This window comes from Nannobrachium achirus (genome assembly GCF_963921795.1).
Source record: "Nannobrachium achirus genome assembly, chromosome: 7".
In the NCBI taxonomy this organism is placed as follows: Eukaryota; Metazoa; Chordata; class Actinopteri; order Myctophiformes; family Myctophidae; genus Nannobrachium; species Nannobrachium achirus.
In genome coordinates, this window is record NC_137816.1 from 53,300,240 (window position 1) to 53,327,375 (window position 27,136).

Consider the following 27,136-nt stretch of genomic DNA (forward strand, 5'->3'; position numbering starts at 1 on the left):
TGTGACCACTAATACTATACAGTACACTGAGTACACAATGGAGAATCGTCAGGTATATGCACTTATTTATAATATTTTGTGTAATTATACACATTTATAGTTAATACTGTTACATAGTCTGGGGCTGTCTCTGAGTCTTATTTCGGTGTGAAATAACTCTTCTGGTTATGGATTTATCATCCAGGCCTATATATTTTGTTTAATAAGTATAACACCCTCCCTTGTCAGAGGCACTTGAAACAGAGAAGATCTAGGAAATTCCCCAACAGCCTTGTTATCACTGTGGCATTGTGGCATCACTTGTGGCGTTACAGTATAATCCTCCTACCTCTCTCCACTCCAGTGTGGACTATCGACTATGAGTGGTCACACCATGGGTCACACTCCTTTTCAGCCACTAGGGGGGGTCCTTGTGCATGCTCCTCCTTTCCAAAGTTGTGGAGTGACTGGAGTCAGCTGTTTGGACTGGAGCACTCAGCAGCACAGACAGAGTAGAGAGAGTGGGTGGAGACTCACTTCAGAATTATCCAATCAACTACAATTAGAGTTGTCAATAAACTGATGGGGTTGAGTCAAGACAAGACAAGACCATTGGCGTTTGAGATGCAAGCAAACAGCTGTAGCAGCATCTTGCATTTTGTGACCAAAACACACACACATAATCCGGAATACCTTTTTATTTATTTCATTTTTACGGTTTAATTGTTCTGAGCGTTATGTTTGCTGTGTCAATTTAGCAGATTTGTTTTCTGGCACAGGTTGTTTGCCAAGAACAAAACGTGAAAATTAAACCCGAGGCTCCAGCTTTCGCAACTTCAGAATCGTGTATTTCAGGTGATTTTACATTGGCATGGAGTGGCGTGAACACACCAGCCTCAGCTGCGTAAATGCCTTCACCGAGGCTCAGCGTTGGATGGAGGTAAGTTTTGTGACGCCTTTTGATTAATTTGGTTACTTTAGACCAGTAGGATGTGGTGGAAAAAGTATCTACTCAAATCTTGTAGCCTACTTAGTAAAAGTATCAGGCCTACTAGGCCTATTAGAAATACTGTTACATTACATACAAGTAAAAGTCTTTCTAAATTTCTAAATTCAAGTGCAAAAGTAGCTATTGGCAATTTCGCATCAAAATGTATAGGCTACTTAAAGTAGGCTACCAAAAGTAAAAGTAGCCTATACTTATAGGCCTACAGAATGTCCCATTTCAATAATTAGGCCTATATAATTATTACAATTATAAAATCTACAAGCTCATGGTGCGTCTTATAGCTATTTTCAAATGACTTCGAAGTAGGCTATCAATCTACTATTAGTTGGCTAACTAAAGTTTTCAAGTACATTTAGTGGAGTAAAAGTATAATATTTGGATCTGAGATGTGGTGGAGTAGGCCTCTATAGACTAGAGAAGTAAAAGTATTGGAAATACCCAAGTAAAGTGCAAACACATAGAAATTGTAGACTATTTAAGTAGCCTACAGTAGGCCTACTTAAGTAAATGTAGGCTACTTATATAGTTACTTTACAACACTGCTTCCATTTTGAAATATTCCATTAATAGCATAGCCTACCTAGTTGACTATCATTCGGCAACTTCATTCAGAGTTATTATAACTTATAATTTATTTGTTTTTTTAGAAATTGTGAGGCTGTGCTGCTGCCTGTGCTTGCATTTTGCTGTGTTTGCTGTATTTGCCCCCGTACATTTACGTAAACCTCCAGATTTCAAATATAAAGTGCTCACCCCATGGTCACAGATGTTGCAATACTGTACGGGCCCGCAGATGTACCCTTATCTTCCCTTTTGTTCAATAAAAAGCATTTAAATCCGATCGGTGGCCATTTTCTCGCCATAATGCTCTCAAGAATCTGTCCCTAGAGGTTGGGAGGTGTAGTGCACTCTGATACATTTAACTCTCTGAGAAACCTTTCGAAAAAATGTTTTTTATTGAACAATACGAAATGGGTAGGCTACTTCTGCAGGCCCATGGGATATTTGAAATCAGAACGTTGGCCTAATATGGCCTAATATGGAGAGTGCTAAATACCAGGTTCAAGTTCATCATACTGACATGATATCCTTGTCTCATAAGCGGTTGTCTAGAACTAGCACTAAAATGCAAATGTACACTGATAAGTGTACACTGACAACTAATAAGGGTTTACCATGCTTTCTTGCATAAAGAAGTCCTGTGTTAACATTTGCATGGACATTATTTGAATGCTCAGCTGTGCTCATAATGCTTCAAAGAGGAGCTCATATGGACATGTACAGTAGGCCTACACTCAAATACTGATTGTTGTTACTCAAACTAAGATCCCAATCCGTTCCTGTACATTTTAACTTAGTCTTAGTCAATATTGTTCCATGGCACTTCACATCACATTGTGTTGTAACTGTAGCTCTTTAACATTACTTGGGTGTTCTTCTTTTCAGTGCTGAATCCATAGACATTGCGTGCTGTGTGTGGGATGTTCTGAACGCCAGTTACAATCCATGAAGCACAACTTGTAGAATTTGGCCAGCACAGAACTGTTGACAAATAACAGTCTAAATGGGGCCATTGTTGTAGTTTGTGTGCCCAAGTGAACAGTTATGACAGCTAGCCTGCCCAACAGTTTGTTGGCAGCCTGCCCATGCCAGTTTTACCCCTTTGTGTATCCTTGAAATGATAGATGAAAGGATGAGTGAAGCCAGGAAAGAAAGAACTGTGTGTGTGTGACGTGTGTGTCACACAAATGGTCTATGACATTCTCCACTCCCTGCCTTATGCCAATACTAATGCAACATACTTGAAATTTAGCAAATTTGTATCTTCCATTTTATGTTGATTATACTGTAGGTTGCAGGTAATGGTATGTAACAATGCAGTGTAAATTTTAAAGCATGTGTTCCATTTCCTTTTAAGCATATTATTGGGTCTGCTCAACGATAGAGAATTGATATTCTCCAAATATCAATTATGTTTGTGTTAAAAAGGCCTTATTGCTGCTGGCTACGATCATTTCATGTGCATTGTGTATGATATGGCTTGAGAAAAAAAACCATTTAAATTTATCGTTGACTTCTCAGGAAGACACTTTTTCTTTACTGTGCCCTTTCATCAATTGCCAGTAGTTGTTTTTCATTTGCGCTGCCCGCGGCCTCATGTGGTGTGCCGCATGCTTATTTATGCCATGCAGTACAAGACATCTCCTTGATGGACAACGACCAACGTGCCTGTAGAGCTTTGACAAGTGTGTTAAACCATATGGCTGTAATCCATAGAATCTGTTTGTACTGGGGTAATTGTTAATTGAAATGGCCAATTAAAGTTAGGTTTTGCAAGGAGGGGGTCGGGGGCCGGGGGGGTTGGTGGAGCGGGGGCGCAAGCTTGCCCACATAAGCCCGATTGTATTGGGTTGCATTAATGTGGACTGAATTTTCTGCATGATTCCACAGAGAACCAGCCATACCATGGCTGTTGCCCAATTGTGTGGATTCCTGGAGGGATTAATTAGTGAGAAGAAGAATCAGCCGTTGGGGCTCAGTGTTTAGTCATAGGGCTGAACCATAATAACCCTTTTTTCTGTGTTCCCATTTTATAGCGCTTCGCCTGTTTTATTGTCCTTGATACTATCATGCTTAACATCATTCTAGTTGTTAGTTACTCTGACAAGAACGGCTTGTCTTTGTGTTTGTGATCATGCTTGTCCCCATACCATATTATTTTATGATACATTGTAACATCATGGCTGTCTGGGCTGCTTACATCTGTTGAATGTGCTGATTTACTGATGAATTAATGGCAATACTGTAGATTACAGATACAGTAATAGTGTGCCATGTTTATATTGTTTTAGGTGGTGACCAAAAAATCATTTGGCTGCAATGACTTCCGGGCTGCCCTAGAAAATGGACTCTTGCTTTGCGAGTGAGTGATTATATACAGCTCTTGCATCTACAGTACAAAACAATGTCATCTTCTTGGCACTTATCTCATGAAATGAAATTCCTAACTTGTTTACTTTATTTGTTTTTTCCAAGTCTGATAAACCAATTGAAACCTGGACTCATCAATAGAATCAACAGGCGCTCTACTCCCATCGCTGGACTGGTGAGTTGTGGATCTTGCCTTTCTCAACGCCTTTCTCAAAGTCTTGCACAAGTGTACACTGAGACAGCACCTTGTAGCAAGGAAGTCTAACACATTGTGTGGTTTCCTGTGTAAGTTGGTGAGAGACAAACAATGACACTTTTCCTTCAAGTTAACTCATCCTGAAACAGTATAATGACATTGAGAGAGATTTGACTAACTTGTATTTTTTTTTAAAGACGAAAAGAAAGGGGTCGTTATACAACAAATAGCTTCTGTAGGGCTGGGCAATATGGACAAAATCAAATATATTTCATCCAATACTTATATTGTGATATTATAAATGTCAAATGGCTGTTCTACAACATATTGCTTCACGTTGTGAGCTTATAGATCTTTTTTTTCTTCACTTTTTGAACAAGTTCGACAATTTGAAAGTATTAAGTGACAGACAATGAAAAAAACAACACTGCTGTCAATATTATATTGTGCCCTGCCTACTCTGAAATGGGAGGTGAAGCGAGGACCCCCCCACTACATATTGTATACAACTGATTCGACATTTTCTAGGCATCACTTTAATCAGTATTTTGGATTCATGTTAATGTGCATTTTCAGACATTTAGGGCCCTATTATGATCCAGGTCTTATGCCTTATGCCTCTTTGCCTTTTATTACAATTTAGTTTTTGTTTTTTAAATATTTCAAATAGCTGATCTGCAAGTTCACAACGTGCAGATGTAGATCAGCATTTGAAGTATTTAAAAATGTTTTTCAAAATAGTGAAAAAAAGGTAAAGAAGTTAAGGCATAAGGCATAAGACTTGGATCATAATAGGGCCCTTAATCTCTTAAACCGTCAATACTTGGTAAACTTGACCTTTCACTCTGTAACATTTCCCGCCTACGCCAAACCTCTTGAAAATGGCCGATCTACAAACTCTCAACGCCTCGCAGCACAAGGCGTTGTGAGCTTGTAGATCGGCTATTTTTGGCTAAAGTTCTCCTCAGAATAGGGATGCTAGGTTTCAAGTGATTAATGGAGAAAAACTAAATTGCACCCAGTGTGAAGTGAGCGGTGCCTTCTGTGCGGGAGGGACATACGGACAGACATGCATACACACATGCATACACACAAAGCCTGATGTAGGAGAGCTTTTAGCACAGCTCAAAATTGTATCGTATCACACAAAGATTTGGCAGCCCCCGTAGTGAGGATCCCTTGTTGAAGGCCCCTGCTATAGAGCATTAACTCAATTTTGGCAAAAAACATGTGTTTCCATTCCGGTTCTTTTGTGCAAATCAAAAGTGCATAAAAACTGGATGATGGGGAAACTCATCTTCTTAATTCTCTACACTCTTATGCCTTGTTTTTCCTTGCCTTTCTATCTTTTTTTTTTTTTTCAATAGTCACATACATCTTCTGAACTTTACCTTACCTGTTCTTACCCTCAGGATAATGTGAGTGTGTTTCTAAAGGCTTGTGAAAAGCTAGGACTGAATGAATCCCAGCTGTTTCATCCAGGAGACCTTCAGGACCTGTCCACTCGTGTAACACTCAGGTATAACTGGATAGTACACACTATACAGTAGGTGTCAGAGGATATTTTACTGCTAATCTTCTACAGTATATGAGGGATGTCAATGAATATTCAAACCTATATTTGAATATTGAAAATGCAACATTTGAATTTGAAAATTGAGGTTTGTATCTGCTACAGTACATTCAAATGACACCCCTCCCTTGCTGTACGGCCGCAGATGACTCCCAACTCGCTAGGACCGATGCACTGACTGCATTCGAAATTATGCAACGTCACTTTAATTGATCCAAAATGATAATGTACGGTAGGTCAAGCTGAAATGGGAGATTTCGTTTGGTAATGACTAACGAGTTGTTAATCTTGACTCTGTAAGGGCACACCTATGCGCATTATGACAAAACTCAGTGTTAATTGTCAAGGAATTTGGAAGCCTTGCCGAGCCATGAGGCCCATAGGCTCCTCCTGTTTCTGTAGTGTGAGGCAGCCTGATGTACAAGTACACCCCCTGGACATGACGCTAGTATGTCGCAGGGCAATTGTCAAGGAATTACAGTAACTCAGTTAGCTCTACAGTAAGTGCCTTGGCAGATTAATTGGACAAACCAGCCGCTCCAACACCCCCCACTACCCCACTACACCGATATGTATTGTGGTTAATTAGTCATTCAAATTGCATTAGGTTATTTAGAGGCCTTAGAAACTTTGTTCACCTGACTGCTAAAGTTCATGCAGTTCAGTTCCTTGTAGATGGGTGCGTAGTGCGTTGGAGGAAATATACATAGTTGAGAAAAGATGGAACTCCCACACACTGTCCTTAAACTTTTATAAGAGAGAACAATGTTTCAGCTATGACCTTCATCGAATAATGCTGAGTAACAAAGAATGTTCCAGACATGCATGTACAATGTAGTAAACACCGGGAACATCAGTCAATATGCAGTCTAGACGCATTTACTCGAGTGGAAGGCACATCCTACCAACATATATAATGAACATACATTCTACAATACAATGTAAAGAATTCATTTATATAAAACCTTTCAAAATGGCATTGAAAAGGATCCATATAGATCAGGTTACCATTTTCACTAAAAGCAGCGTCTCATTTCAGTGGTAATTTCATTCTTTCACTTTTTAGATGCGAAGAAAGTAATCGAAGACTCAAAAATGTAAGTAATGGCTCTTATTTGTACATACACATACATATGTTATATTTTAATGCTTAAATTAAGTATTTAGATAAAGTGCATCACTGTTTGTGAACTTGTATATTACCTCAGTGCTTCCCTAATAGTTGTGATAATGATGCAAGTAGAAGTAATCGTAACTGGAACAAAAAAGAATCATTGCACTACAAACAAACATAAGGAAGAATTAAAGCTACATGTACTTCAGAAAGATAAAAGATGAATATATATATTTGTTAACTGGTTTAACAGACTTATTGGTACATCTAAAATAGAATGGTCTAAAAGATCATGATATTGGATATGAAGTTTAAATGACAGACCTGTGTGAACATCGTGTAGTCATTTTCTTTTTATATATATAAAAAAAAAGAAAGGTCCAGGTGCCACACCTGCAGACTAGTATTGACTTGGCTTATGTTCCTGTATGAAATGAAACCTTAAGGAGTAGTTCACCCCCAATATTACTTTTTTCTTCTATAGATTACTCACACAATGAAGACTGCAGTCAATAATATTTATTTTTGTATTTGTCTAATTTTTAAGACAAAAAAGATTATAGTAAATTTACCCCAATGGGGGTAAATTCATTGTAATCACATTATTGTCTTAGGAACGCGACAAAAACCAAAAAATATGAGTGAACAAAAGTCTCCATGGCGTGAGTAATCTATAGAAAAAAGGTCATTTTGGGGGTGAACTACTCCTTTTAATGTGCAAGATCAAATTTGGCTGACCATGTTGATTGTGCAGCTCTACCCTACTACAGTTTCCTGCAAGAGGCTACGTTATGTTTTTAGAACTATTCACTTTGTATAAACCCGAATGAGAAGGCAGTGCCAAAATAATAGTGAGGATTTGTTATTCTACACACCACTAAACACATAAAACACAAAAACTGAGAATTGCCTCTGGCTCTTTTTGTCAGGTACTGATTACAGTCTACTGGCTGGGACGGAAAGCTCAGCTGGACCCATTCTACAGTGGACCTCTTCTTAACTTCAAGGCTTTTGAGGGGCTCTTAGGCCTAGCCTTGTCAAAGGTAGGTTGATGCAACTGGCTCTGTGTGTATTTGTAAGTTCCTTGCTCTTGGCTATGTGAGCATCGATCCTCTATCCCTTGCGCAGGCTTTGGAGGAGGGTCATAGTGTGGGCGCTAAGGATGGTGGATACGAGTCCTGGTACCAAGGGAGAGTCGAGGTGCAGGGCCAAAGACCAGACTATGGGAGACAAGACTCCATGGATAGCATTGACTCAAATCACTCAATGGATTCCCAAACCCTTCGCGTTGGCAATGAAGGTAAAAGTTTTTTGACATCTAATACAGTATGTGTATTTTTGTACACGCCAGATCATAAAGCATTCTTAATCACAATTCTACATGAACACTGGTTCAGTTTACCAAGTAGTAGATAGTTGCTGTCGGGTAGAAACCTTGTATCTCCATATTTCATACTTTTCCCCAAAATGTAATGGCTTATTTTATACTTTTTTTAAAGATTTGTTTTGGGGCTTTTATGCCTTTATTGATAGGACAATAGACTGAAAGGAAATGGGGAGGGACACGCAGTAAAGGTCGTCAGGAACAAGACTTGAACCCTCGGCGCGCTGTCAGGTATCGGCCTCTGGTATGCGCCTGGACCGCTAGGCTGGCCGAGCCCGCCGACTTATTTTATACTTTTGCCATGTTGCACAAAAGTAGTGAAAATGGTGAGCTTGTAGATCAGCTATTTTTTGCAAAAAATGTATGTCCAAAATAAGGATACCAGGGTTTGACTTTGGGTTTTATAAATATTTAACTAATGATCAAATGATCTGCTTGTGACTAAAGACTTCATTGGATCCATTGGAACACTTTTTTACATCTCCTGTAAAGTAACCGTTTTGGAATAACATGTTTTCAGCCCCATAGGAAAATGTATCCTACATCATTCTGAATCCATCTAATCTCCTTATCCCTATATCTGAATGTGTCATTCCTCTGAATACAACGCCTTCATGTTTGTGCTCTGTATACGTAAGTGAGAGATTCTGTCAGGCTCCACACAGTGGTGATAAAGTGGGGTGAGAGGGACTGGCACAGAGACTCTTGGTTGTGAGAAGATTGTCCAGTCAAGGTTCATCTCTTCCCTCTCCTTTTATTTTCCTCATTTACATTTGCTCTTCATCTCTTTTTCTGTTGTTCACTTCATGTTCTCCATGCCTCGCTCTACTTGTTCTATGACTTTACTTTTGCTCGCTTGCATTTCTTTGTGTACTTCCACGTGTCTGTGTGGTCTCCAGGGTGTGGGAGTGACGCAGAGGCAGACCAGGTTTTCAGGATGGAGTCCACGCAGCCATCAGCCCAGCGAAACAGAGGCTACGTCCCGACAGCAATCCTACGAAGAAAGCGAGGGCAGGAGAACGGAACGGGCTGCCCCAGCCCTCTCACTAGGTACAGATATCATGACGACTACAAGTTTCATGTGCTGTTAACTTGCATCGTCTATAACCGATCTGTTCAGGCCTGTTTATTTCTACAGTTTCTAGTTATTTTCCTTAATGCTGTGCTTTTCTTTTGCAATTGTATTTATTGACCTATTTTTTTTTAGACACACTTGTCTTTAAGTTTAGAGTACACAGGTTTTGTGCACTGCCAGTAGGCCAAGGAAGACTTCATCGACAACTGTTAAAGGCCAGTTCACCTCTGGGACAACCAGGTCTTATTTTATTGTAAGATCAACACAATCCTGAGTTACTTTTTGTGTTCAATCTGTGTTATGATGCATCATGCTGCATCATATGATGCAAAATGCATCATCATTCATGCTTATGCTTAAAATATCTCAAAAAACAGATTGAACACAAAAAATAACTCAGGATTGTGTTGATCTTGTCCCAAACAATAATAAAATATGATCTGATTGTCCCAGAAGTGAACTGGGCCTTTAAGTCAATTCATGGATTATTTTATGCAATACATCAGAACTACCATCCCTCCAGACTACAATAGGAAGGAGGCTTGTGTATTCCCATTCATACCAAGTTCCTTCTATCAGCTACACATGCAGGTGTGGGTGGTGATGTAATTTACTCTACATTTTCCTTTTGAAACTTATTTTTGTGCAGTGGTAAAAAAGACAACATACAGACACAATAGAGACTACATATAGTTTAGTGGTAAAAAGACAACATACAGACACAATAGAGACTACATATAGTTTAGTGGTAAAAAGACAACATACAGACACAATAGAGACTACCTATAGTTTATAGTTACAAGCTCCGTGCTTTTTTTCGACACCAGATTCACAAGTCTTCAGTCAGACAGGCAGTAAACAACACAACTCGCACAGACAAAAACGTGCACACTGCAACTGTGGTTAATTATTAACACACTCATGTACGTGCATCCCCACTCACACAGAGACATTGTGGCAAATGCCATGCGTGCATGCATGCATCCCACAACACAAATGGGCACAGAGACATTGCACGGGACAGACACGGTAGAGAATCTCAACAAAAGCTAAATATAAGTGAAGGTGAACTACAGCTGCACATGCCAGGAGTTTTGCACCTCTTTAGCTTACTAAAATCACACCCGTGTGAACTGAGCGGTGGTTTACCTAACTGTACTGTATACTGTACTCTACTGTACCTAACTGTACTGTACTGTACATATTCTGTGTTCTATATCTATGAATTCGATGTGTTCTAGATCTATGAATTCTGTCACCTCCCCCCCGCCCCCCCCCAGGCTAGTCTCAACAGCACCCTCTTACCCACCAACCCCTCCCCCCTTCCCCCCTGTGTGTGTGTGTGTGTGTGTGTGTGTGCGTGTGTGTGTGTGCCTGGCCTGGCCTGGCCTGAAAACAGCGCCCCTCCCTTAACATGTGTGGTCATAAAAGGTACTACACCACTTGAGGCTACATACAGACCCACCCACATACACGGATACACACACGGCCACTCTATGGAGACGGTGTGACCACCGCTCAAAAATCACACCCGTGTGAACTGAGCGGTGGTTTACCCACCAACAAGCTCACCTTAGTGTTTTTGAATTGAAATTCAGAATCTTTACATAATATATATATATATATATATATATATATATATATTTATTATTTTGTCACCATAATGTAGCTTCATTTTCAGCTTCAACAACTAAACAAACTTGAGTTGAATATTCTGATGGACATGTAGTATACAAGCAATTTCAATATACAGTATAAATTTAAACATTTCTTCACTAGCCTTGCATAATTGAAGCGTCTTTAATAGAACTATTTATGTAGCACTAATAACATTGTTGCTCTAATACATACAGAATGTATGTTTGGTACTCGGCTGATCACCATGCAAATAGTGTTGTTTAAATTCATTGGTGGAAAGCAGTTGTCATTTTGTTGCTTAATTGGCTCTGTGTTTGCTTAATGAAGACTAGCTGGCCTTAACTTTTCTACAGCCAAGATCTTTCTCCATTCGCCTGTGGTTACGAGTGACTGAGGACACAGATGGGCTGGTGCTACCTGGAGACATGTGACCTGGCCGGTTGTATGTTATGTTCACAATCCCCCAGTACGGTTGTCACGGTCATGACATTTTACCTGACAATTAAATGTCATATAACGATTGGTTGTCATTTTGGCATTATGTTGGAATAGAAATTACATTTCTGTTTGGCTTTGTAAACAAAATGTACAGGGCAGATATGACAAATCACTTAAATATTCAAAGAGAATATTGGTGGAAATAGCCCATTTACAAGCTCACAACACAAATATGCGCTGGATTCAGCTGAACATCTTTCAACATGAAAACGGTTATGTCGATTTATGCCAAAATTGCATAAATAATTGCGATATCTTGCGAGTACACAGGGCAGTAGGCTTATGCACTGTGAGGATATTGGGGGATTGAGGTCAGGCCACTCCAATAACATTGTTCTGCTAATCTTTTTTTCTATAGGTAACTATAGAAGGCATTTGATCTAAAAAAAAAAAAAAAAAAACGTTTGCAACCATGGCTTGGCCGCTATCTTGAGAGATTGACCTCTACTTTCACTATCCAACTCGTCATGGAGATGGTGTGAAAAAGAGACTTTGCCTGCGTCGTTTAACGTCTGCCATTCTTGAATAAACCAACATGAATATCATCACTTTTTCCAGCAGCGACGTAGATGCGGCCCCTTCCCTTCACCCCCGATTCTGTCGGTCGCTCTCCGAATCTGCTACTGATGACAAGCTTTTCCTGAGAGCCATGTGCGAGGAAGACTCTGAAGAAGAGTATACAGAGCCAGACCCTGTTCTAGATGACCTGTACACCCGCAGGGTTCGGCTAAGCCACCATCAGACGTCCACCAACCTTAACTATGACCGTTATATGCCCCGACACTGGACACCTGAGGAGGCCGCCCGCGTGCGGAGGATTTACCAGGGTTCCAAGAAGAGACCGTGGTATCGCAAACTGTTTGACTTGAGGTCTGTTGACTCTTAAAGTCTGCAAATATTCTGCTATGCAAGGCAATGTCGAAGGATGGCAAAGTATGGAAGCAGATCTACTTAATTAACCATTAACAATCCTCATTCTTGTCCCTTGGTGCATTACTGGCTGCAGCTGCTACACTAGCAGTAATTCAATGACAATATACACACTGGAAACGGCAAGAACCTGCTCTGTATAATGTGGTTCTACTGTACGTCTTGTATTATTACTTTTTTAATTTGAGCTTTAGCTACTAATCAACCAATCGCCTTATCCATATCACGTAAACTAAGAGTTGGGAACCAAAAATGCTCAGTCTAACATTCTCACTTTGCATGGATTTGTTGAATGCTTTATCTGCCAGCTTTCTAGTGCTGATCTCTGTAATTTGTTGATTCTATTCATATGTTTTATACTTTTCCTTTTGATTGTAGCCTCAAGGCCTCAGATTCATCAATCGCTGAGCCTGAGTCATGAAATCCCTGCGTTGTGACACCTACAGTGCTGCTGCATGAAACCTGTCTCCTGCAGCATCTCAAGTGTCTGAGTCTAGTCTCTTTTTGAACATGCACCTGACCTACCCCCAAAAACCATGCAGTGTTTCACCTACTGACCAATAGATGCACACGTTTGAGCCTACTTAGTCGTAGAATCGCATCGCTCACCAAAAAGCACCGCTTTTCTGCTAAAAGCATTTTCTCGTGGAACATTATCTTAAGACACGTTTGTATTTTATTCTTCCACCCATACAAACTCTTAGTTGCACTCTTTTTCACTATCCTTCCTGCTACACATCTACCCTGCTCTTATTCAGAACATGTCAGTAAAGTATATTGGTACATAAAACATGTTACAGATATTTGTCTAAGACATGCAAATGGTACTGTTGTTTGTTATACGTTCTTTGTTTCCTAATACTGACATAGTGCAAGTGAAGTTGCCCATTTCCTTTCTGTTTGTTTGAACTTGAATAGGTTTTCCTATGCTGTTATCTGGTATTTATACAGCCACCTTTTATGGTACTGATGGCATGTATCCGCTGTATCCAAATAATGCATGCTGCTGAATCATGAGTCATCTGTCATTTTGATAGCAGAGCAGATGACTCATATGGTGTCTTGACGTGATAGTCATAACAGAGTTTTAATTATCATTATACCCTATGTGCTGCCATAAGTGTTTAACAGCAGTGTGTGTGCTTTGAATTGAAATGGTGTCATTAAAGTGTCAGTCGAAATGCAAGTGTTGTATGTGACTAGTGACTTCATTCATGCATTAATGTGTTTTGAAAGCCTATTTTTTTTTTGTCAACATCATACCTGTTTTATTGGGATATTGCACTGAATTCAATGTTTAATTTATCAACAAGGATTAATTTTATTACATCTGCTCATTTAGTTGATATAACTATGCCTGCCAAATAGCTCTTTTGGTCAAAAGGTTTGTTTCTTTGGTTCTGTAGAACATTCAAACCTGGGACCCCAGCTCAGGTCAACCCTGGCTGGATTTGGTAAGTTAATTAGAACATTGTTGGAAGATTTTGCTTTATTCTTCATAACTCGGGTTTCCTTCTCATAGGACAACTCGGACATTGAGAAGGATTCCTGAGTATGTTGTGGGAAGCTGAGAAAGACCTTCATGTCTGTGGTTGTCACTACTTGCTTTTCTATCGCATAAGCTATGTATATCATGTCCAAGCAGAAATCTATACAGTATGTGTATCAAGCCTACCACCATCTGTTCTTACCCAAGATATACTATTGTTTATCCAACATGAGTACTGGCCGTACAATGCTAAGATTGTACACTGTTTAAACTCTAATAGCCTCATTACCTCAAATGATGTCACTGTTCTGATGTGACACCTAGCTGTTAAATGTTGCTCTTGGTTATTAGAATGGCTTACAGCCATATTACTTATTGGACATCATCGCTCTTATGTTATGCATACTTCAGTATCTTGGGAACCTAACTGCATGGTTCATATTGTTTGCACTCATGGCCTTCACATGCAAGACTGTACTGTTCAACTGGGGGGTGGGTGGGAAGGGCAACCCTGTGTGTGGCCAGTAGGAATTCTGCATGCTTTATGCTTGCTATGCAACTTGCTTCCCAGATGATGGTGCTGTTACACCACAAGTGAAATCTTAATTCACACAGTTTATGAGCAGTAAGTTGAATTGATATTCAAATGTTTTGTCTCTTCCTTCTCCCCAACAGGAGTAAATCATCGAGTGACATCCCAATGATGTCCCCTGTGCGCAAAGCCTCTGGGGAGAATACCTATGATGTGAGCACAGGGGTTGGCAGTGCAGGGGACTGGATCAAAGACCCCCCACAGAGGAGCAGAATTGCCAGGGCCAAGGACGGTGAAGTTAAGTGGCAAGATGTAAGTCAACGTCACTAAAGCTAACTCCGCACAGAATGAAAAGTAGCTTTCACAGTTTGTAACTTGCATGTTTATTTGTTTATGTTAATTAGGAGTTGACAAAATGGAAGAGTCGCCGCAGGAGCACCAGCTTGGACTTCTTTAAGAAGTCACAAGAACGAGAGCATGTTATCACTCAGATGAGCATTGGAGCCGTGACTAGCCTGGCAGAGACTGGAAATAAGTGTGGGACGCCTGAGAGGTAGGCTCTTCTAAGGGCTCATTTATAGTTTGTCATACAACCTCTGACAATAACTTGTCTTTCAAAACTCAAGTATAAATGAGGCTTTATAATGAAATGTCTTAGCTGCCAAACTGTTATATCAAACAGATAATTATCGGAATGTCTGTCTGTCTGAGTGTCTGTCCGAGCGTTTCTCATCGGTGGCTGGAGCAATTGATCCGAATCCGCATGCTCATTAGCAAATGAACAGACATAACATAACATAACCTGTTTACACACCTTTGGTGTCTGTCTGGCCCTGTAACAGCGGCACCAGGAGGCGGGTTTGAGTAAAACAAATTTTTGGACAGTACTCCTACAGATTTTGGCCAAACATCACGCAGATCGGTACACAGTATCTCTATAGCCATTAAACGAAACAGGTATTTCTTACTTTCCATCCCTCATATCCTGTGTGCACAGTGCACACCCCATAACCCACACACTGCACATAATTTCGGAGCTCATATATTCGAACGGATAATAGTTTCAAAATATATGTGAGTGTGGAATGACCTACCTCTATTAATAAGAGACTGTTTGTCATTTCCATCCTTGAAGTTTAACCTAAAAAAATGGTTACTTGACAATCAAACGTGTGACCGTGTATACTGTATAGTCTTAATAGTCTTAATAGTATAGCACATGTATATATAGTATAGTTTTTAATCATCCTTTTTGTGAATGTAGGGTTCTTGCTGTGTATGTGTTTTAGGTGTCTTCTCTTGATGTAAGATTGTTGTTGGTATATGTTTTGTTTTGTGTTTCATGTGGGACTACGGATGGAATTTAGCATTCTTGCTAAGTCCGGTATATTTACATTGCTTTACGTAGTGTTCATTAATATACACTGTCCCGTCCAAATAAATAAAGTAAAGTAAAGTTAAACAGCGGACTTAAGTTTTACCTGTTGAGGATCCTGCAGTAGGTGTAATTTGACACAATCACCCCCTCCCACTTATCTCTGCTTTTGTGTCCATTCTTTCTTCCTTATCGGCTTTCAATTCATGTCCAATTCCCCAGGGACCAGCAGTCATCAGGCAGCAGCAACCCTGCCAACTCCCTTTACTCCACCTCTCCGACATCAAAGCAGTCTGGCTCTGATCTACGACCCCACACTCGAGCTCCCTTGGCCCGCAGCTGCGCTACAGAGACCCCCTTCAGCCCCAGTGCCCAGGCCCACACGCAGGTGAGTTACACAGTTCTGTCCTGCTTTACTACATAAAAAATTGTCTTTGGTAGTAGTAAATAATAGTTGGTAGATACTAGTTTCTGCTGGAATCATTTTTCACAACAGTAGACCTTTATATGTGCGGAGCTGAAAATGTGAAAGAGGCCATTAATGCTGAGGTTCTTGACGTGTTTAACCCTTGTCTTGATGTTTTATTAACCAGATGAATTTGGCGGTCCCTATTTTGTCATGGGTGAAAATGGCAACTGTTCAAATAAATTAAAAGGGTCAAAAATAGCAGATCTGCAAGTTCACAACGTGTCGACATGTGAGCTTGCGTATATAGGGTGTGGTGACCAGATGGCCCGGTTCTCTATGTCCCAGTTTTCAACATTCACTACAAAATTGTTCCGGTTTTCGCCAGAATTAATGTGTATCATGTTATTTTCATGTAAACATGTTCACCTAACCTATCAGAAAACGATAACATATGCTTTTCGTGTCTTATGCATGGGTGTGCACAGCAACACTTGCACATTGATTTAAGGGCCCCGGTATGAGGGTCTGCATATATGGTCACCCTAATATAGGGTCTAGTGGTTAAAGCTGTCTCAGGTCAAGCAGTTTACATTATTTGCTCTATAGAACCTACTATAGCTAACATATGTCAAATACTGTAATATACCCAGGGACCCTCTATTGGAGCCATGCCTGCCTCTGAACCCACCATCTTCGGAGAGGGCATCCATTCTGCCTCCCTTGGCTCAGATGCAGCAGCAGTCACAACCCCTTCTTTGGAATGCCCCTTCAGCTCACAGACACAAGTGAAGGCCCAGGCAGGAAAGGAGCTTCCAAGCCAGATCTCTTCTCTAACTATAACATTGTCGCTAAACAGCCCTACAACAACTCTCACCGATGGCACCACGGCAGCGGTTACAAATGGGCCTATATCAATTACAAACAACAGTTTAAGTCACCAGGAACTCTCATCCAGCGGTCACGACTTTGCCAGTCCAGTTGACCAGCCAGCAGTGGATCCTCTGACGGAGCACCCATCCCAGGAGGATGCCCAGAAAATCTCCAGCAGTCGGGGCAGAGGTCAGCAGGCCACCAACCTCTACAGGTACAGCTCCAGATCTGTGTCCGGGTCAAGCTCAGCCAGCCTGCCTCGAGGTTTCAGGAGGTCTGAGGGCTCCGCTCGGCTGTCCGCTGCCATCACTGCCAGACCCTTTGGGACCAAGCCCTCCAGAGTGTCTTCTTTGCCCAGACTGTGTAACGTGAGTTGAGCTTGAAGTGTCACGATGGCCACTGTGCACCGCCAAGTGTGCAAGCATGCTCACACTTGCTGTTCACTGTAAATTTACCAAAGTGTTGGTGTAAAAGAGGGCATTTGTGTGACACATCTTGTGTTACCGGCTACTACAGCAAGTCTTCTCTGATCCCCTTTCCTATTAATAATGGAAATGCTGCTGCATCATTGGGTGACTAGTGTTGACTTACAGCACTACACGCTCACAAATTGTCACTCTCACCTACATGCACTTAGGACCTGTTGACCACAGAAAAAAATGCATAAAACAAGGTTTGATAATGGGGTTATAATAATTCAATTGCATTTGTAGAAGATGTTTAAATCTATAAAAAATTATAATGGGGTGATAATTAAATTGCATTTGTAGTAGATGTTTAAATCTATAGTCTTATATTTCATGTTTATTAATTTTCATGTTGATCAATATACCCTGTATAGGGAAAATATGTCATCACAGAACAAGTACTGTACATGCAAACATGAATTTGTCCTACAGAGTGAATTTCCATACTGACACACCTTGTTTGAATAATTCTCCAGGTTAATGACAATAAGGACCTGTGTAAACGGCATACTTATCCACGTGCTGCTGACCCCTCTGAGGTATGTTTACTTTTTTTACTTCTCTTTATTTGATATGATGCATTTTATTTGCCAGCGTCCCCTTAAATTATATTGGCCATTTTCGAGGTATCTCATTTAAAATGTACACACATTTTATCCCTGCCTATACGCTTGTAGTGCGCCCTCATCAACGGCTCTGGTTTCCTTCAGGAAGCGCAAGACATTGGATCATGAGGTGTCACCTTTACGTGTGTGCGCGTGTGTGTGTGTGTGTGTGTGTGTGTGTGTGTGTGTGTGTGTGTGTGTGTGTGTGTGACTGACCGTGTGCGTTTCCTCCTAGGTGCATTTCAGTGACATGAGGGTGAGTCTGAGTCTTAAACCCAACAGCAGACCAGACTTTGGTTTCCAGACTCATTGGGACTCCACTGGTGCAAGAGTTAAATTCATTCAACCCGGTAAGACACTTCTGTTCAACTCTAGCCCGACATAGTACTTGACTTGTGTTTTCTATTTATAGGGACATCGTATCAAATGCATCTTTTAATCTGAAAAGGTCTTTGTATAATAAACACCATGTAATCTGATAACGAATGATGAACGAACCTGGCCTGATAAGAATGCAACCGCTCTTTCCAAAGAAAGATGTCACTCATACACTTACAGTAGCAGTATACAGTATCAAATGCAGATTGTTTGTGCAAATAATTAAAGATGATGTTTCAGAGACTGTACAGTTTGTAGGAGTGACCTAACTGTCGTGAAATGCTCATTGCATTAAAATACCCTCTCAGCATATGGTCATTGTCACGTGGAAACCTTGCATGTCCAAAGCCTTTACTTTTCAGGAAATGTAAATATAGCCTAATATAGCCTGTTTTCCAATGGATAAAAAGGTAGTTGTTGTTTAGTTGCTAGCTGTTAACACGTTTGCTTCGTACAATATGTATAAAAAAAACACAGGCACACGTCGCTACTTCCAATTTCACTTTCTAAACTTTTTGACAATGGCAAAGCAGCACTCTGGAAAAAGGTCTATCAGCAATTTTCACTACTAAAGTACAACACTCTTGTATGACGAACTAGGCCATTCATTTACGGGAGAAAAAGAGAAAATCAGAAATATGTAGATACAAAGTTTGCCTGAGGGCAATATGCAAATCGTTATATGAATCAAAATGAAACAGAAGTGCAAAACCTTTCCAGTGATGTAGGCGAAGGGCCGTCAACACCAACCAAGAACAATTAACTATAAATGCGGTTTTTAAAAGAATCATTCTTACTCAAGTGGATGGCAGAGTCCATGCCACAACCATAACGACGGCCGCGGTGAAGGAGATTGTTGTAGTGTTTGGTGTGGACAGCCCTTAAGTCATGAATGTTTGACGTGAGTGTGAGTATTCAGCATTAGGCTGCCAACAGTCTTGCCTCACTGACCTGGTCCTTAATTTGTAATCAGCAGTCTAGTCCTCAACTCTGTGGCTTTGTCCTCTGTGTCTGTTGAACAATTCCTTAAGATGTTATTTCGTCCTCAGGCAGCCCAGCCGACTTTTGCCCGCTTCGTGTCGGGGATGAGATTGTGGATGTTAATGGGATCACAGTAAAACTGATGAGCTACGACCAGTGGAAGGACACCATGACTTCTGCCTTACAAATCGGCAATCTTAACATGGAGATTCGGCGCTACGGCAACAAGGGTGAGAGAATAATCTAGGGTGCTTTATTTTCTCTCCCTACTTCATTCAGTCATTGTATTTGGTAAATCAAACTTCTAAGAAACTCTAAGCAGCAAGGGTGGAGGATTACCATGTGGCCACACTGGCCAGTGGCCACATGGTAATTGTAGTCATAAATGACATAATTGTACAGTGGTGTAAAGTAATTTAGTACATTTACTCAAGTATTGTACTTAAGTAACATTTTGAGGTACTTAAAAGGCAGCTCTTAACCGCATCGGCGACGGAAGAAGTCGGAACGCGTCTGCTGTTGACAGAGCCATCGGGAGCTTAAAGATATGCTTGCCGTCGATAAAGCCGTCGGGACCCGTTGATGAAGAACTGGACGTGTTCAGTCTTTTGCGGTCTTTGCTAGCCAGTTGGTGGAAATGTAATGATGGGGTTTTAGAGTGGCCCTTTAGTTTGCTACTGCTGCACAACCAAGCCTAAATAAGCCAGAGATATTTCCCACCGGATATTTGAACTACTGTAAATACCATATTCTCAATCTCAACTCTCAATTTCTATACCAATGGATCGGCTCCAAATTATTTTGTTTGCAAATTATTTTCTTTGCTTTTGTTTGCATTGGGGACTTGGGTTCCAACTGCTAAAAACCTTGGTGTGGTCCTGGATTCTGGAGTCGCCCAGTCCCGTAGGTTCACACTCTATAACATCTGTAAAATCAGACCCTTCCTCACCCAGGAGTTAGCCCAGCTCCTCATCCAGACATCAGTCATATCAAAACTTGATTACTGTAACTCTCTCCTCACTGGCCTCCCGTCCGCCTCTCCAACTGATCCAAAATGCTGCAGCACGACTCTTCAACCAGCCAAAATTCTCACATGTCTCCCCCTTTCTCCGGTCCCTCCATTGGCTCCCAATTGCGGCCCGCACAGAATACAAAACACTGATGCTGGCCTACAAGGCAGCCAAAGGTATGGCACCTCCATACCTCCAAAGCCTGATCAACCCCTACAACCCCACCTGTTCACTTAGATCAGCTGGGGATGCTGACAGAACCCTTGCTAAAAAACCTCAGGTCAAAAATCCACTCGGCCTAGTAGACAGTTCGTCCTCCTGGCCCCCAAACTGTGGAATAAACTCCCTGTCGCACTTAGAACAACAGACTCACTCCCTAGATTCCGCCATGGACTGAAGACTCGCCTCTTCAGACTCCACCTAAACCCATAGCACTTATTGTAACACTCGCCTACCCTCGATGACCATACATGATCGCTAGATAGCATTTTTAGGTTTTAGAAAGGTTTTTTACTGATTAGGTGCGTGGTCTACCGGGAAGAACTCATTGTTCCACAGGTCTGTTTGTCCGAGTAGGATGACCGTCGGCAGGTTAGCTACTCACCAGCGTCCACAGGTTAGCTACTCACCAGCGTCCACAGGTTGGCTACTCACCAGCGTCGGACGGTTAGCATTTCACCAGGTTAGCATTTCACCAGCGTCAGTTTTACTGAGGTTGGGGTTAAGGTTAGGTTTAGGTCGTTGGCATTATGGCATACCGGCCCGTCGGTATATTGACGCGGACCCGGTCTACCTACATTATTGTTTTTCTCGATTAATATTCCTATGCATTTGTTGTATTGTTGTTTATATATTGACATATTATCTTGCTTATTGTATTGATGTATTACCTACTTATTGTAAGTCGCTCTGGATTCAAAGCGTCTGCTAAACACTAAATTGTAAATTGTTTGTTTCCTACGGGGTTGAAAGAGTGTTTCCACATTTGACAGAGTGGAAAAGAGAGGAAATAGTTGCTTGTTGTCTCTTTGGTGTGGAGTCACCTTTCCTTACCTGGAGTATTCCAATTACTAGTACTTTTACTTCTACTCCACTTTACTTTTACTCCACTACAATTATTTGGACTTGTTAATTTGTAGATTTTTATAATTACGGTATTACAAAACATACATTACCTACCTACTTCAGCTCTATATCCACAACTTTCCAACATCCCATCGTGCATTGTGCAGGCAGCTTCCGGCGCCACAGCCGAGAGTGGTCTACAAGCTCACAACGGTTGCATCTGCGACGCGACGTGAGCTTGTATGTCTGCTGTTAACCGGAAGTGTCCCGCAAATAATGCTACAGTAAATTCTCACGGAAACATGTGGATACATTTCGTACATTTGAAAATGGACGATCTACAAGCTCACAATGCGCTGCATGAGCTTGCCTTGTAGATCTATTTTCAAAGGCTTTTTATACATTTGAAAACGAGTTCATTCTGCAATGCGTACTATTACTTTTGTACTTTACTCAAGTAAATTTAGAATTCCTGACTTTTACTTGTAACAGAGTGTTTCTAAATTGCAGTATTGATACTTTTACAAAAATAAATATTTGAGTACTTTTCCCACCACTAAGTGTAGTGCAAGGGTCTTCAACCTCAGAGTTACTATAGGGGGTCCTCCAAATCATAGAAACTTTTTTCTCCTTTTTTATATTAACCACTTGAACCCTAGTGTCCGTATTCTGAGAACATTTGCCAAAAATAGCAGATCTACAAGCTCACAGCCTTGTGACCTTGTAGATCGGACCTTGTAGTAGAGGTTTGAGACTAAGTACATAGTGAAAGGTCAACTTTATTAAGTATTGACAGTATAAGTGGTTAGATATCTGAAAACACAAATTGACGTGAATCCAAAATACACTGATGATCGTGCTGTCAAACAATGAAACTATATGGAATCTATGAAAAGGTTGTGGGGGTCCCTGCTTCATCTCTCTCAACTAAGGGGTCCTTGGCCTGAAAACGTTGAAGACCCCTGGCATAGTGAGTACATCTAACCAATGTTTCTGCTGGCTGGCTCGTATCAACAGACTGGGGCACAAATGGTGGAGGTCAGAGCAGAAAAACGCTCAACTTGACAGCTGCAGTGCCTATGCTGATTGGTCGACCTGATCACCAAACCGCCGTCTCTAGGGAAGCCGCGACCGCCAGATCTTCCCAACGGAATGGACAGGCAGTCAATGTGAGCTGCAGTACTTTACATTCAAAAATGAATATTAAGAATGAGTTTGACGTCACGTGGTTGATGTGGGACTGGTGAAGATTTGTTCTTTTTAATTTCCCAGGGGATGGCATATAAAGAAGTGGAAGGAGACTTTAGTGGCAGGACTAACGGAAGTAAAGGTAATATCAAACTTAACTCTGGTTTCTCGCGGAGATTAAAACATAAGTTGGATGTCTGGCTAGTAATTATTTTGTATAGTATACTTGTACATACTTGTCTCACCCTTCATTGCACAACACACAGATTATGGACATATTATTTTGAAAAACCGGCAAAGGAGAGCAGACTTTTTCACACTGAAAGGTAAAACTAGCTTGAGTAGTTGTTGTTGGAGCTTTTGGTGGCAGGTGCTTGGCTTGGAGGGATGGTAAATGAGAATGAAAGGTTTAGTAAATCATTTGAGGGTAACAAAGATGGACTCCAGTCAGTAATACAATAGCAATTGGTAATGAAAAAGAAAACACTGTTCATGTCAGTGATGAGACAATAGAAAAGAAAATAACAAAAGAAACAAATTAGAAACAACCGAAAAGGTAGGTATACAACTTACACACATCTGACCTCTCTCTTCAGGTTGTCAAGGGATCAGCTCATGGGTTTACCTATGTGGTACAGTAATTGTGTGGTGTGCATCAGCAGCATGCTAGATTTCTACAGTTTCTAGCCCAGAAATGGCTACCTTTTGCATTGTGTGTATTTAATTTAGGATGTTGTGCATGTTATTGCATGCTATTGGCGTTTTTTTTATTTCACTTGGAACACAAATTCAACCTTTGTTGCCGCTTTGCGCATTTGTGTTGTGCAGTGCCCTTTTATCTGTATCATTGACAATGTGACAAACATATTACATTATTGCAACTTTCACAGCGTTTGTTTTCTGACCATTGTGTTTTCCATTGTTTCCACTACAGGAGGATCAGAATCTGCAATATCAGATGTAAGTAGCAGATAGTAGCAGAGAGTGAGTGCGTGCGTGCGTGCGTGCGTGCGTGCGTGCGTGCGAGAGTGACATTGCAGTTGTATTTGAGCTTGTACTGTATTTTTGCACCACCAGCTGCAGGTGCCATCTCTTAATCCCTCCTCCTCCAGTTCCTGGGACCTTGAAGGAGACCGCAGGCGCCAGGAGAGGTGGCAGGAGGAACAGGAGCGCCTCCTACAGGTCAGAATAATAAATGGCACGCCAGTTCTCAGCTGGCTTTGCACAGAGCCCAACAAGACTTTTGAGCACAGACTTTGAAGTCAAGAGGAAACCATAATGGATTTAGAAGGCACAAGCTTAGCACAATACTGTACATGGCTGTTTGCTTACTGAAATAAAATACACAGTATATTTCATACAACTATAGATTCAAATGCATTTTGTAAGCTGTAACCTGCTCATGTCTTACTTGGTGTGCGTGTGTAGGAGCAGTACCAGCGGGATCAGGAGAGGCTGGATGCAGAGTGGCAGAGGGCTCAGCAGGATGCTATGGGAGGAGAGCACCACAGGCCACAGGTAAACATAATTGATTACATTTCCAAGGCAGCATACACTGAATGTCACTGAATTAATTTAAAAAAGAAAAGAGAAAAACATTGTTGAAAAGTAGGGAATCTTTTTTTTTCTACTTCTTCATGCTATTGTTCCCACAATTCATGGGTTGCATTTGTAGTCCTAAAACGGCCATATTGAGGACCAACACAGGTGTTCAATTTGTCTGATTGGCATAGAACCAATGTTCTACGTTAATCAAAACACCTGTGTTGGTCCTCAAAATTGCTGGTGTAGGACTACAAATGCAACCCATGAATACAGTTGAATCACACAAGAAAACTATTGTCTTTATTCATTATGTAGCATTTGTAAAATATTTCAGCTAGAAACCATATTCCCAAGGCTGGTTACGGAGGTTACGAATCACCGTTGGATGATGTTTGTATAGTAAATGTATTTGACTTGATTTGTTTGGAACAGAGCTCTTGTGAGTTAACCTGCAGTGTAAGCCCCGCTTTAACCCGCGCCCCTGTGAATGGGGTGACCAGTCACAGCAAGGACGTTGTTGACCACTGCACTGTCAAGGAGCGGTCCAAGTTTAACAATCCAGTTTCAAAACCCCAGAAGGATGAGCAAGGAAAGCAAAATGACAAGCTGCCGAAACAACAGAGGTAAACAACCTTTTGATTTGATGAGCGTGCTGCGGGTTGCGTATTCTCTTGAGTGCAATCATGGCACTTGAAGCACACACAGCAGTGCTTCACATTTTAAATGTGTGATTTGGTAAAGTGGTGACAGTCCAACCTTCCTACTTTGCTGCTCCTTCTGCTTCCTTGGCTGGGTCTAATTGCTGCTGATGCTGCTTCTCAGTGCTGGAGACTCCTGTGGCTTTGTGCAGCTGTCTGCTGCTGACAGGTCAGTGCATGCTTTGCACACTTGGGCTTTTGATGTCATAAAACCCCCTTTTTAAATGTAGAGGTCTGGGTGCAAAGGTCCTACGGTCAAACTGCTTCTTGCTGCTCATTGCCATCTTGTTAAATCCAATAAGATAACAATAACCAAGAGAAATTACCTCTCAATGCAGGATGGCACATTTACCACACCCATTATATACAGTAATTCTATTTGACTTTAGATGCCATTTGTAATCTCACTCTTCTGATGCAATAAATCTCCATAGCTATGCAATTATTTATATTATGTATACTGTTTGCCCTGTCTCTCCTCTCACAGGGGAAAGTCAAAGTCTACTCCAACATTAGGTGGCGTCCACAAGCAGGCAAAAGGTTAGTCGACACAGGAGAGGGAAAACAGTGGTCCATCTCTGGGTAAATATTCCCTGATATAATGTTGTTGTCTTTTGTGATGACTAAATGTCAATGTCATGGTGTGACTGGTCCAGGAAATCAATCGAAAAGGAAAGGACTAGGACAGACTTTGTCAAAGGCAGAGAAAGAGAGGCAGCAGATCTTGGAGGAGATGAGGAAGAGAACTCAGCTTCTAAATGACAGCAGTTGGATTCGCCAACACAGTCCCGCTGCATGCAAGGAGCCTGTCTATGTTGGAGTTCCACTGAGGAGGTGGGTATACCTACCTGGTAAAAAACAGTTTTGATCAGCTTAACCACCCAACCTTATTATTTGTCGTATGATAACCAAAATAACCAATCTACAAGCTCACAACCCCTTGCATCGTGACACATGCTTGTAGATCTATTTTAGATATTGTTTGACATTTTGGAGATATTTGGGGTAATGTTTGAAAATGTCCACTAGGTTGAATGTGCTTAAGCAGTGCATCTCATAGCTTCATTCTTTGTAACTAAGCAAGACAGACAAACATTTAGACTTTATTTTTGTCCCATCAGGTATGAGTCCCTGGATAACATCCACGCTACCTCCATCTCTGCCAGTTGGTCACGTCCCCAGTCAGCAGCTGGTCACTGTGGCCCTACCACTAACTGTACATCACGCTACAGCCTGGGGCCAGAGATGACACAGAGACTAGCATCTTCTACCATGAGAGATGAGCAGCCATCTGCCCAATCCCTGCCCAGTTCTCATCAAGGCACCAGGTACTGTATGTGAATCGGTCTGGGCTTTGGCATTGTGCGCATGTTGTGGTTTTCGTGTGGCATTTCTTTGTGGAGCCTGACGCCATGTTTTTTGGTCAAAAGTCAAATAATGACCGATATAGCAACCAAAACTAAATGATATATTCGTCTGGATCTACTTCTTTGATGTGTGAGTGTGCATTGTCATAATGTTGGCGTTAACAACACTGACATGTCCTGCCCCAGGTTGGTGAGTGGCAGAAGGATTTGCTGTGTGTGTGAGCATGTCCTGGGTAGGGGGGCAGCCATGGTCATCGAGACCCTTGGCCTCTGTTTCCACTTGACCTGCTTCCAGGTGAGAGGTCACAGAGAGTTACTCTGTGCAGTAGTTTGAGCTAGATCACTGCTGCTCAGTTAGATTTATAGGCACACGCACGTCCCTCTGAGACTCCCTTCCCTTCACTTCAACTCTTCCTTCCTCACTAAGTAGTCTTTCAGTCCTGTGGGATCTTTCTACCTCGCCTTTCTGTTTTTTAAGGGCTGACGTTGTAGTGGAAGCTTGACTTTTGCATTTGAGATGTTCACTGTGGATTTGTCACTGGAATCGGATCTCCCCATTCAGCTGTCTTTGGGTTGATTAGAATTGATGCCTGGATAGAACAGTGAAGGCTATTCGGTGCTTGGCTGAGGTGAACAATTTGCCGATGGTCTGTAATCTTTGTCGGCTGAACTTCTCTTACATATTATCAAATCCCCCCCAGTGTGTGGAATGTGGTCAACACCTGGGAGGAACAGAGGCAGGATCCCAGGTTCGAATCCGAAGCGGGAAGCCATACTGTGACCTGTGCTACATCCAGCTCAAATGTGAGTTTGATATGTTGTCTCAATGA

At 41.4% G+C, this 27,136-nt stretch overlaps 1 protein-coding gene across 1 annotated transcript; it reads left to right on the top strand.

Moving 5' to 3' along the window:
• Positions 1 to 850: 850 nt before the first annotated feature.
• On the top strand, positions 851 to 27,136 carry LOC308288834 (LIM domain only protein 7-like; the record flags this gene model as incomplete). The annotated part of the gene is made up of 26 exons (XM_080730311.1): positions 851 to 919; positions 3,841 to 3,911; positions 4,025 to 4,094; positions 5,528 to 5,634; positions 6,755 to 6,785; positions 7,732 to 7,845; positions 7,931 to 8,102; positions 9,086 to 9,236; positions 11,956 to 12,267; positions 13,734 to 13,781; positions 14,492 to 14,660; positions 14,753 to 14,901; positions 15,638 to 15,652; positions 15,946 to 16,111; positions 16,783 to 17,370; positions 18,310 to 18,424; positions 19,502 to 19,663; positions 23,631 to 23,656; positions 23,774 to 23,878; positions 24,125 to 24,214; positions 24,674 to 24,864; positions 25,427 to 25,479; positions 25,596 to 25,773; positions 26,061 to 26,267; positions 26,493 to 26,601; positions 27,008 to 27,136. 26 exons carry the CDS (start codon positions 851 to 853, stop codon positions 27,134 to 27,136), a joined length of 3,597 nt encoding a protein of 1,198 aa, XP_080586437.1.